The 12466-nt window shown below is 50.0% G+C and overlaps 1 protein-coding gene across 5 annotated transcripts in view; it reads right to left on the minus strand.

Moving 5' to 3' along the window:
• The window catches only part of ADGRD1 (adhesion G protein-coupled receptor D1), a 123049-nt gene that overhangs the window by 93851 nt on the left and 16732 nt on the right, over positions 1–12466 (minus strand). For all 5 annotated transcript variants that reach the window (XR_011994622.1, XR_011994621.1, XM_072722605.1 and 2 more), the window contains one exon: positions 1716–1895. Coding sequence is in view for 3 of the 5 variants with exons in the window: in XM_072722605.1 (XP_072578706.1) it covers positions 1716–1895 (180 nt within the window). In the remaining 2 variants the exon portion in view is untranslated. The remainder of the gene's footprint in view (positions 1–1715; positions 1896–12466) is intronic.

Here is a 12466-nt window from a genome sequence, read left to right on the forward strand (position 1 = left end):
AATACAAAGATACAAATTCAAAGGGATACATGCATCCCTATGTTTATAGCAGCATTATCTACAATAGCCGAATTATGGAAGTGGCCAAATGGATAAAGATGGCGGATATATATAATGGAGTATTACTCAGCCATAAAAAGGAATGAAATCTTACCATTTGCAATGACATGGATGGACCTACAGAGTATAATGCTAAATAAGTCAAGACAAATACCATATGATCTCACTCATGTAGAATTTAAGAAGCAAAACAGAAGGAGACAAACCAAGAAACAGATTCTTAACTATAGAGAACAAACTGGAAGTCAGAGAGAGGAAGGGGTTGGGGGCTGAGTGAAATAGGTGATGGGGATTAAAGAGTACTCTTATCATGATGAAAAATAAAATAATTTTTTAAAATAATTTTTTACAAGTTCTGTAAGTCAATCAGTCACCCAGCAATTGCTCAGGATTGTGCAGCTCTCTAATTTTGAGTCCCTGGAGAGCACTTGGGTCCTAAATGGGTCCAAAGTTTTATTGCCTTTGAGTTCAAAGCAAAAATAACAAATTTCTTCAATGAACAAACAATGTATTTGCCAGGCAGAAATGTTTACAATTCTTAAATCACCCAGCAGTGATTTAAGATTTTCTTCTTCTGGGAAGAAAAACAGAGTTCAGTAGACTTTACCTTAAAATATGTTGAAGAAACCTACTAGGTGCCCCCATTCAGCATCAGCCCCAAGGAGCAGAGATAAGACTCTTACAGAAGAAGCAGACCTTGGGTAGAACATGATAAGCACCATGAACAAGATACAGGTAGTTCTGTATAGGGCAGGGGAGGCAGATTCCCCCTGGCCTGGGGTCAGAGAAAGCAAGTAGGCAAGATTGTCCCAGACCTGTTACGGAGGCAAGGTGGAGGTTCAAGCTTGGGGTGAGTGAGTAAGGCTCCTGGCTCACAGCACGGTACAGAGAGGGGTCTGACCCAGCCTGTTTGGCTCCAGAGTCATCCGTGTCTTAACAACTGAGACACACAGCCTCTTGAAATGGCCCAGAAAATGAATTGTCCTAATATCTCAGGTACCATTTCCTACTGTCCCCCTCCCCCTCCACGCATCCCTCCTAGCCTTCAGCCCAGACTGGACTCACCCTCAATGTCACCCCAATACTTCTCTTCCTTACCCAGTTTCCACTTGAGACCCTGTGCTCCTCCAGCTTCCTGCCCCAGGCCTCTGACCCCTGCCCTGTGGCAGGACCTGATCTCATGCCACAGAGAAAGCAGGAATCTCCAGACAGAGCCACATGGCCCTGCAACACCCACCTGCAAACTCCCCACTGTCTACACAGCTCCATGATGTTCCCCATTCGTCCCAGAGCATCACCACCCTCACCCCCACTTCCTTGCCTAGTCTTCAGCCTCTGTTCCAAAAGATTTTCATATCCTAAATATTGCCATATCTATACCATTTTAAAGGGGAGGAGGAGGAGGAACAGGAGAAGAAGAAAGGCAGCAGGGGGAGAGGAGGGAGGGAAGATGGCTGGAGGGGAGGGAGCCAGGGAGCCGGGAGAGGAGGGAGAGGTAGAAACAGTATCCTGCACAACCTGGTCAAGTCCCATCAGCACTTCCCCTCTAGGACAGGGCAGCTGAGGCCCGCGCACAGCTGGGGTGGGAGGGAGTGCGGGCACCTGGCTGCCGGCTGCTGGACCTCTCCAGCAGGTGTCCCCAGGCAGGCCCTTACCTGGCGGGCTGAAGGTGGCTTCCCACGTCATGGAGTTCTCCCGCGTATACAGCTCCACAGAGCCCTTGCCACCACTGGAGCAGACTTTGAAGCCATCAGAAACTACCTGTCCCCTGTAAGCAGAAGGGGTGGGCCTGGACTGCTCTCCTTGTGTCTTCCAGAAGAAAGAAAACGTGACTCCTGAAGGAAGGGAAGGCACAGGGTCAGGACTGGCAGACCACAGAGGGGAACCCGCCCTCAGAAGCAGGTCCTTGTCTCGGCTCCTAACATCCATTTGAGAAGCCATCTTTTTCTCACTCTAGAGATGATGCATGTTCCAATCAGGCAATATTTATCAAAGCTCAGTAAGTACTGGACACTTTCCCAGGAGTGCTGAGTGAATCATCTCCTTCAGTATCGTAAACCCTGGTTAACATCCCCATTGTGCAAATGCAGGCGCTGGGGCCAGCTTGCCCAAGGTCAGCAAGCCAGCATCGAAGCAGGATCCAAGAGGAAGTCTTGTGGCCCCAGAGCCCACAGATCTCAACAACCTGCACCCTTCTGTCCTTACCCCTCCTTTCTATCCAGAAGCATCCATATGGTCTGTCCCTCTAAAACCTTTCCTGCCAGTACATTTTACAAAGAAAGGGACCAGCTCAAGCATACTGGCTTATAAGCCACATCTTTAAAAAACTTCCTGCATCATGAGCTTCCTCCAATGTCCATAAATAGACTTTTCACACCGCCGTGCTGTATGTCTACACAGTGTTACATTCTAAATCAGGGTCACACAGCTTCCTTCCACTCTTCATTCTCCAGACAGAACTGGAAGCTAAAACTAAAACCTTCTGGCATATGTTTGGACTCTGTGCCTTTAGGATGTGTTCCTAGTGGGGAATTCCCAGTCCAAAGGGAAGCCCACTTTTAAAGGTTTTGGCATTTACAAATAGTTCCAACCGAGGAACAGGGGGAGTCCGCGGAGGCCCTTTGAAGACACCCTGCATCCTACCACGTGAACTAAGTGCTCTTCACTCAGATGTGACTATGAACAAGCTGGCTCCATGGTCACTGCATCTTACCTGAGAGTAAGTCCAGTTCTTGGTGGTGGAGACCCTGTTCCACAGTCACCCTGCAGGCCTGGAGGCCGGGCTCCTGGGTGAGGGACATATGGGCGGAGCTGGCCAGAGCCTCAGCTGCATTTCAGGTTGCCTGCCACTGTTTAGAGTTCTGAGTCTGAGCCTCTGTCCTGCTTGTCTGACCCCAGTGACATTAACCCTTTCCTTGCATGAGTAACTCTGCGTGTAGATGTGTGTGCCTGTGTGCCAGAGAGCACACACACATGCGAGTGCTGAGCCAGCAACCTGCGTGGACTTCGGGTGGGAGCCAGAAATAATCCCAGCTGCCCTGACCCTCCCAGTCTGGCCCTGGGCAGGAGAGAGGAAAGAGCCTGAGACTCCTGACTCATTGGGGGTGGGGGTGGCTTTCATATACAAATGGCACCTAACTTCGACTTTGGGCCTTGTCTTCAGATGAGATTACAGACACAGCCTGAGAGAGTCATTAAATTAGCAGACATTGGCCATCAAATATAAACAGGACAGTGTCCTGTCCAACCACCTTTCCTGTAACGCCTTATGGGCTGACACATACATTATAAGCTGTTCAAATGTCTTGTGATCATCAGATTGCATTATACTTTGGTGGGCTTGGAGGTCTAATCTGCTAATGAGAAGCATGTAGAACAGAATAATTTTATAACCTGGTTTGGAATTTCTCCATTTTTTTTAATATAAGAGGAATCTCATAATAAGGGCAGGGGCCTGGCCCTTTCCTTACCTCTGAGAAGCTGGAATAGAACTCCAAGTCATAGGGGTGAGTACTTAGGGCCACTGAGGAAAGCAGACAGCCCCCCGAGTGCCCTGAAGGGCAGAACCCTGGATGGAAGACTGCTCAGAGGCAGTGGGCCGGTCCCAGGACCCTTCCTGGAGCCTGCTCCCTGCGCGCCCTTGAAGCAGAGCCCAGCACAAAGTCCTGCCATGCTTCCCTGCTCTCAGAAACAACCCATTTCACCAGGAATCAAACACATGCATTGTGAAATTTTTGTTATGAAATGAATTCCCAGAGGATTCACAGAAGTTAATTTTTTTCAAACACTGTGCTGCATTTAGAAATTCCTTTTATTCAATCCCATCTTGGCCAAATGTCTGTCCAGGAAGAGAAACAAAAATAAGGCAGTCGGTTTGGCATTAGGTAAGGATAAGGCGAGCATTTCATTTTCATCCATGTAACCTGCATGAGAATCGCTCCCATCTGAGAAATATCCTTATCTTCTAATGTCAGTTCACATCTCCCCAGAGTCTTAGGGAGCCCTAACACCGGCGTCCCCGGGAGCGATGCTCCAGGCACGCGGGTCATCAACCCAAGGAAGAAACAAGTTGAAGGGGTAAGAAGGAAGTGTGATCACTGACAAGTGATACCACACTTCTTTCTCCATATGAGCATTAAATCTGAATCTACCCAAAGAGAAAATGAGGATGCTGTCTTTCTCAGCAAGATCCAGAAAAAAGAAAGTATCATCCAGATGCCACAAGAAGAGACGGATACATTCAAGCACAGAAGCACAAAATTCTGCAAGGCAAATAACTTACCATAACAAAGCCAAAGTACAAATGGTGATCCAGGAAGAAAAAACTACACGTGATACATTTAACAGATACATTTCCTTACTATGTGAAGACACTTCACAGAGAAAAATGTGATCACTAGCTTTAATGGGAATTTCCTAGGAGCAAGGAAGATGGTTCTAAGACGAGTCCGTGTATTAATTCTTAATCCTTCCAACAACCCTGTGAAGGAGATGTGCTCAGTGTCCCCATTTTACAGGCGGGAAAACAGGTAACACGTGCAAGGCCACACAGCTGGTAACAGGCAGGATTTGGACTTGTCAGGGTGACTCTGGACTCTGCACCTGTGATCACCTCTCTGTGCTGTTCTACTCTCCCCTCCCACAGAGAGGACATTGTGTGTTCAAGAGCAGCATCACTCAATTGCTGAACTAGCCAAAAAAAAAAAAAAAAAAAAAAAAAAACTCAGGAATTACGGGAAGAAGAAAAACGCACAACAAAGACCCAAGCCAAGTAAGGAAGTCTTGGTGAACACACTGTCCTCTCTGTGTGTCTGTGGTGGGTGCGGGTGAGGGAGGAGTCCTTCCAGGTAGAGGAGCAGCCCTTCCCATGCCTTGTGGCCAGCATGGCATCTATGCACCCTTCCCCAGGAACAGCACCTCTGTGCCCCAGGGAGAGCCATCCTGCCCACCCCCGTTTCCTCCAGTTGGGTGGGGCCAACCACACACACCCCAGGCCGACACTGGCGGCACCATCAGGGTCACACGCTGGGCCTGGATGGAACCTCTGGGCCTACAGTGCTCTCCCATCTGGAGAGCCCTGCTGACAAAGGTCAGAGCAAGGAGAGATGCATACTTCTGATGAGAGTATTTGAGCATCTGCGCCCAACTTGATGCAGACAGCCACGATGCCCCCCATCCCACCTGCTGTCGGGCCCCATGACCCCACCACTCTCCAGCAGAGCCAAGTTCCCCACTGCCTTGTGCCCAACTTGACCCAGAGGGGACACAGTAGTGACACTGGCCCAGCCCCAGCTATGGTGACTGTCTAGCAGCTTCAGCTCTCTGCCTCTTGGAGCTCTGAGCCGACACGGGAGAAGTCCAGGCCACACCACTAAGGAAAGACACCACACATGCGAGTGCCAGAGTGAGAGGGAGGGAGCGATCCTAGGAATCCAGCCCAGGTGAGCCTTCAGGTGACCCTAGGCCTGGCCACTGTCTGACTGCAGCCATTGGAGGCCCCCAATGGGAAGGGCCCGCTGAGTCCCTCCAGTCCGTGAAACTGGGAAAAGTGACACCAGCGGTCTTTTGTATTGCAGGGCAATGGCTAACCAAACAGTCTCACCTGAAGCCATCCCTTCCATGAACCAACAAATTCCCCCTTTTGTTTAAGCCTAATTGAGTTGAGTTTCTATTGCTTACCATGACTCTTAACTGACATTTCCATTCCTGACCCCACTGTCCCCCCAGAGGCCAGCACAAGGAGTGCACATGGCTCCCTCCTTCCTTCCTCACCAGCACTTTGGGTAGAGGGTTTGGGGAGGATATACCAGAGTGGCTGCTCCAGATCCTCCATCCTCTCCTGCTTACAAAGGTACTTTGTCAGAGGTGGTCCCGCCAGAGGTGGTCGTGGCCCACATGAGACCATGACAGAGGGGAACAGCCTGTCCATACCATCAGCCCTGGCAGCTACCTGGAAGCAAATCAGCACAAACAGCTACCCTGAGCCCAAAGGGCAGGCTCAAGAATGCTCTAGAGTGGGAAACTGAGGACATCCATGTCCAGTGCCACCCACTGTCACCCCAGTGCCAAGTTCTGGTCTGAGAGAAGCCCCATCTCGGTGCTGCAGCAGAAGACACTGACTGGCGGCCTCCAGAGCTTCTCACCTCCTGGAAGCTGGACCCCGGTGAGGGTCGTCTTCCATGGCCCTTCCTGGTATGCTCGCAGAAGGCATTAGTCCCACCTCCCCCAATCCTGCCACTGGCAAAGGCCCACTTCCATCACCTTCCTGTTAGGGACAAGGCTTCAACCTATGAATACAGAGGAGACACATTCAGTCCATGGCAATACTCTCAGTGCTTCCTTCCACGGATATTTATTTGGTGGCTGATGACATCAGACACGGGGAGCAAGGATCTGCCTACAGAAGGCTAGACAGACCCACACGGTCCCGGGTTGCTGGCACTAAGTGCCGTGCAGGGCAGGGACAGACAGACAGACATGGAGTCTGTTCAGTGACACCTGGATCCAGTGGCCTGAAGACTAAGAGTTGCTTCCCCAAACGGGTGGCTTTGGAATTGAGCTCTGAAGGAATGGGCATTCTCCCACAAGGAAGGGACCAAAATGCATGGAAGGAACCCGACTCACATAGGTTTTCTGGCCACATGTGGTGGGGGAGGGGAAAGAGAAGCAGAGAATTAGGTGCCAGGCGCAAGCACCAGGAGGGAATTGGGTCTGGTACCTGTGCCGAGGTTCAGAGGGAGACAGGAGGCTGCGTGCCTGCCCGGGTCTCCCAGGGCTGCTACGGCAAATCCCACCCCAGTGTACAGCCTTGTAACAACACTCATTGCTCCGGAGGCAAGATGTCTTATGGGGCTAACCTTGTGGTGTTGGCAGGGCCGCCTTCCCTCCGGAGGCCCCAGGGGAGAATGTGTTCCCTCCCTTTTCCGCTTCTGGAGGCGCTTGCATCCCTTGGCTCAGGTCCCTTGCTCCCCATTCAGAGCCACCTGCGAATGTCTGTCTTGGACTCTGCCCTCCTGCCGCTTCAGAGGCTACACCAGGGTCACACGCTATCCAGGACCCTCACAGTCCTCATTCACCACACCAGCGAAATGGGCAGAGGGTATGCGGGAACTGTCTTGTGACTTTTTACAAAGCTGTTTATCCACAGCTATCTCTAAATAGAAAGGTATTTAGAAAGAGGAAGGGACTTTGTGAGGTCAGGAAGGTCTTTAAGCAGCTCTGGCTGGTTCAGTTTGTCAGCACACCCTAGGCAGGTGAGCTGCATGTTCTCCTGGTTTCAGGGTAAGAGAGGCCTCCCAGAACTGAGGCCCTGGTCACTTTATTTGTCACATGAATAGAGGATGTCAAGGGGACCTCCCAACTACTGGGTTCTCGGTGGGTTTTCCGGAAACATGGTTGTGCAGGAGAGGATCTGGTTGTGCAGGGTTCCCACAGCCTCTCCTCTCCTGAACGGGGCAACACCTGCCAGGTACTTCCACAGAGCACAGGCTGGGAGCAGAGTGAGTCTGACAAGTTTGGGCTTTCTGGCTCACCTGGGGAAAGCTCCCGACACCCAGTGATGGTTGACCCACAAGTTTGCCATCTCCCATCCCAAACCCTGATCTCCTAAGACGCTAAAATGTAATCTTCATCCCACGTTTCAGCATAGGGCCCCTTAAAATGACATTGTTGGTAATTCCACACCCTAGGGTCTGGGACACTTGCTCCAAGAGAATTTTAGTACAGAAACATGCCTTGACACAACACAAATCACAGTGTAAGAAGCTGCGTCTTTCTCAAGTTTCTCTCTGCTCTTCTGCCAGCAACAAGGAGAGAATCCATCAGCGTGTAAAAAACAATCACTAATCCCCACATAGCAAAGAAATGCCACATGTCAAATGTGAAGCCCTTGATGGGCAGTGATATCCAAGTAGAACTCAGTAATGCAGGTGCCCACTGCCACTTACAGGAATTAGTACTGGTTTTCAATTCATGGGGGTGACATGGCTTCTTTTTTAATTAAATCCAAGCAGGTGAAATTTAAAGAAAAACACTAAGTATAATGATAGTTCAGGTGGTACATGTTTGTGGGTTAAAAATTATAAAAGTGGTTAAAAACTTAAGAATCATTGGTCCTAAAAGACATTCCATCATTACTGGAAATGTAGATAATTGCATCATTCAACCCAAGCCAGTTAAAGTCAATGACCCTGCCTTGGACTTGTTCTCTGGTGTAGACACCGTCACACCTCACTGCTACACTGACTCCACGGTTGGCACTGGGTAGGCTGAGTTAAAGAGATCGGTATGCCCCTCTTCTGCCCACATCAAAACTGTGGGGATAGAAGTATGTCTGGCTCTGCAAGCTTCCTTGGTACAATTTCCAAGTAATTCTCAATACTGTGGAGACCCATGTGCCTAAAAACATAAAGAGAACGGCTCGTAAGACTTGCTTATTGATCCCAAAACGCGTAGAACAACTGAGGAGGAAAGAGTACAGCCGTGTACGGTTGTCGGTAAATACAAGAGGTCTTTTTCCTAAGGTGGGAAGTTAACAGGTAGCGGCTCCGTGACCCAGAGTGCAGTGTCTTCCCTCACATCTGACTTTGACCCAGCACCTAGAGAACGTGAGGACAATGAATATTCAACACGATATCCTAATGAGGTTTTTTTTTTTTCTGGCTCCATAATTAGAAGATGAGAAGTAAGAGCCAAAGAAGGTGAGAGAGATGACACCACAAAGAGTAAAACAGAGAGAAGAGCTGAAGGTCATAGCGGTGAAGAATCTGGACCTCACATACTAGGTGACTGCGGAGGATTTCCATCCTCAGGGATATCTGAGATGGAACAGAGTGAGAGACACAGCAGAGACACAGAAGGGGCACAGCAAGACAGTGTCTCCTGGACTCCAGTGTGCATGACAGAGCCCATCCCGCCAGGGGAACTGCATCCATGAGCAAGAAAACCAGGTGGTTTCATAAAGGAAGCTCGGGCTGTGTGCTTTCCACGTGCACCCTGCTGCTTCACAGAGCAAGACGTTTCCATATCAAATACTCACTTCTGCCCAGGGGCCAAGAAAAGGCTCTCTCTAGCTTCTTCTTGACACACCTGGCACAGTGGGACTCTCTTCAGCTCCTCCATCTCCCCATCACTGCCACTTTCAGAGAGAGACAGCACAAGCCACAGTGCCATGTGCCACCTGCCCTTCAGTCTCAGCGCAGGAGGCAGCAGGAGCACTGGGGACCAAGAAGATCAAGAGAGTATGACCTATCTGAGGGACAACCCTCGACTCCAACCAACTGCTGCCAGGTACACAGGAGTGTTGTTGGATTTTCTGACTTTCTTTAAGAGAAGTCAAAAGTATAGATTTTTTTTAACTGAAATGTTCTCTTATACAGGAGTTAAATACAAAAAAAAAAAAAACACATTTAAAGCACTGTGGGAGGCTGTTTCTGCAAATTTACTGAGCTGGGATATTTGGCTAAAAACAGTTTAGAAAATTCGCTAATATATAAAAACCAAGAGGACCAACATAATGCTACCAAATAAAACACATTTGTGGGATGGTCAGCTGCAGCCAATTTGAGGACAGGATCCAAGAGAATCACCTGGAGGTCCCGGCTACAAATACAGATTCCAAGGCTTTGTCCACAGAATGGATTCAGTAGATCCTGAATGCAGGAGCCTGAGAACTTCCACTTTCAACATCTCCGCAAGTGGCCCTGCTGCCCGTAGTCCATAAACAATACTTAGAGACTCACGGCACTAAGTCAGTGTGCTGCTCTCGCACGTCTCGCTCACCTCTGGGCCTCAGTTCCCCCATCTGTAACCTGAGTGTACAGATGAATGCTTCCCTGAGGATCATCCACTCGTGCTCCAATATCCCTGTAACCCCAGACCATCCCGGGAAGACGGCAGCTGGATCCATGCCTGGCCTGCATCCGCCAGACCTCTCTGGAAATTTCTTTCCTGAAACTCCATTCTGCAAATATCTCAGATATTTTCAGATATTTTTTGACAGCTGCTTGGATTTAGAAACCTCACACAAAGGAGAAGTCACCTCAGAGCTAGGAAGGAGGGAATGTGAGTGCTGAGGGTTTCCACCTGCCACGATGGGGCTTCATGGTCAACTCGGTGTATACAAGCAGAGGAAGTTCTATGCACAAGAAGAAAATGAGGGGCATATGTACAGGGAGCCAAGGTAAGCGGATGAGTAAAACAGGAAGATGTCCTCCCTGAGAGCAGCCCATGTGATTAGAGCTGAGCTGGCCTCAGAGGTAATGGATAGAAGTCACCCCAGGTGGAATTTGGTCCAAGATCAGAGACAACATCTAAAGATCAGAACAGAGAGGCCTTCGAAGGGATGGAAACTTTCGAAAGCCCCACTAGATGTATCTGCTCACCGACTCGTAGGAAGCATCGATGAGGCTGGTTTTCATCCCCGAAAATACAGTGGTGACCAAGACGGACACAGTCCCTGGCCTCACTGTGCTGCTGCCGCGTAGGAAAGATGGATGGTGAGCAGGCCCTCATGGGCCGAAGGCGTGCTGGAGAGGAACACGGTAGCGAGCCAGGGGAGCACAGACAAAGGGACTCACCTGTCTGGAAGTAACACCTGAGCCGAGCCCTCAAGGTCTACGGGTGGGTGAGACCAGGTGCTAGAACATTCCGGGAAGTCTCCCTCCCTACACTGAGTTTCCCAACTTGTGCCCTTGCGGGTTGTGGGGAATGAAGGACAGACACCTCATCCTGAAGGAACACAGACTGTGTTTCCTTAGGTTCACATTCAAGAATGGCCAAGCATCCAAGTAGCCTTTTCCCCTCATAATAGCCTCAAACCATTCCCCAGTTTACGCATGATGCCCATGAAAAACTTCCTGAGAAAGCACCATTTGCCAAGACGCAGGAGTGTTTGCCAAAAATGCAGGAAGGCGGAGCACAGATGGAGATCGGGTCCAGCAGGAGTGGGCATGGGCACAGGAAGCAGCGGTGGGCGGCCTGGTGGAGGGCGTGCAGGGCTGGCGGTCAGCTGCTCAGGCGTTTAGTCCTTTTTTGAAAAGCTCAGACTTCAACTCTGCTCCTAAAAGCGTCCTCTTTTTTTTTTTTCTTCAAAGAGCAGCCAAAACCATGAGTGGAGACCACAAGAGAATTTGGAAATAAGAAATATAAAAATAGTTGACCTGGTGGATGGGTCTCTCTATTTTAATGTTAGTTTTTATCACAAGAGTAATGGACTATACGTCTGAGCCCACTAACTATCACCACCAAAAAACTCCAGAGAAACAGAGACAAATGTGTGGAGGAGGAGGGGATGGATGGATCTGGAAAGACCCCACATCCCAGGTTCCCGCATTCTGGTCACTCACAGCCTTTACACCTGACCACTGCCTTCCTCCCTATCGTTACTGAGTCATTTCTTGAAGTCAGCCCATGCCTAAAGCTCATTACGTACTGAAGTCTCATCCTAAATCGTATCTAGGAAATCACATCTCTGATGAGCTATTTGTGTTCAGACAAAAACGTAACCATTAATGTGTTTAATTGCCTGGTGTCACCTGAAATCATCCCACACACTCCATGCGCTTCAGAGACTTTAATGTGGAAAGTACTGGGCAGACCTTCCCTGTTCGCTTCTTGTTTTTCTGGAACCCAGAAATACAAGCTCACGCCGGCTGCGGGGAAACCCGTTGGAGCTAAGGGCGCACGCAGAGGCGCGCACGCAGTGGTCCTCACATGTGAGGCCTGCCTCCCCGCCTCCGGGAAACTGAAATGCAGGCAAAGGGGGACAGACCAAGAAATGTCCAACCTCCGTCTGTTTCTGCACGAAGCCTCACGCCAGCACTGTCTCCGGAAGCCAAGGGTGATGTAAGGCTTCCTGGCTTCACTTTACATCTGGCCATACTGTAAGGAAAGTGGCCACACGATGGCTTGAAGGGCTCCAGTTAACCACAGCACACAGGAAGCCGCTATCAGACTGGGACCTGAAGCCAAACTCCGCAGCTCTGTCTACCACCCTGCACTCTTGTCTGTCTCATTTTTTTTTTTTTTTTGAGGATGAAATGAGCAAATATGTGTAATGAGAGTGGTCCCGTGATTGTCACATCATCAGCAATCAATAACGTGGGGTCGTGATTGTGGGTTAGCCCCCCTGTGGAGGGGTTCCCTCCAAGCAAGCCAGCTGCGGTCCTCATTAGGACAGAGGCCCTGGTGACAGGAGCCAAGTCTGCAAATATTCACTCGGGGGCCATTGCGGAGGGGGCTGCACACAGCTGGGCTGCACCTGCCAGGAGCAGGGGGGCTCCTTCCAGCTCCACAGCAGACTTCTGAGCCCACACTCACCCATCTGACGGACACGGACTCAGGTGAAGCAGTTGCCTGAGGTCACTGCAGACCGAATGAGAACTGGGACCAGAGCCCACGCTCTCAC

Source organism: Vulpes vulpes, chromosome 10 (genome assembly GCF_048418805.1).
Source record: "Vulpes vulpes isolate BD-2025 chromosome 10, VulVul3, whole genome shotgun sequence".
Taxonomy (NCBI): domain Eukaryota; kingdom Metazoa; phylum Chordata; class Mammalia; order Carnivora; family Canidae; genus Vulpes; species Vulpes vulpes.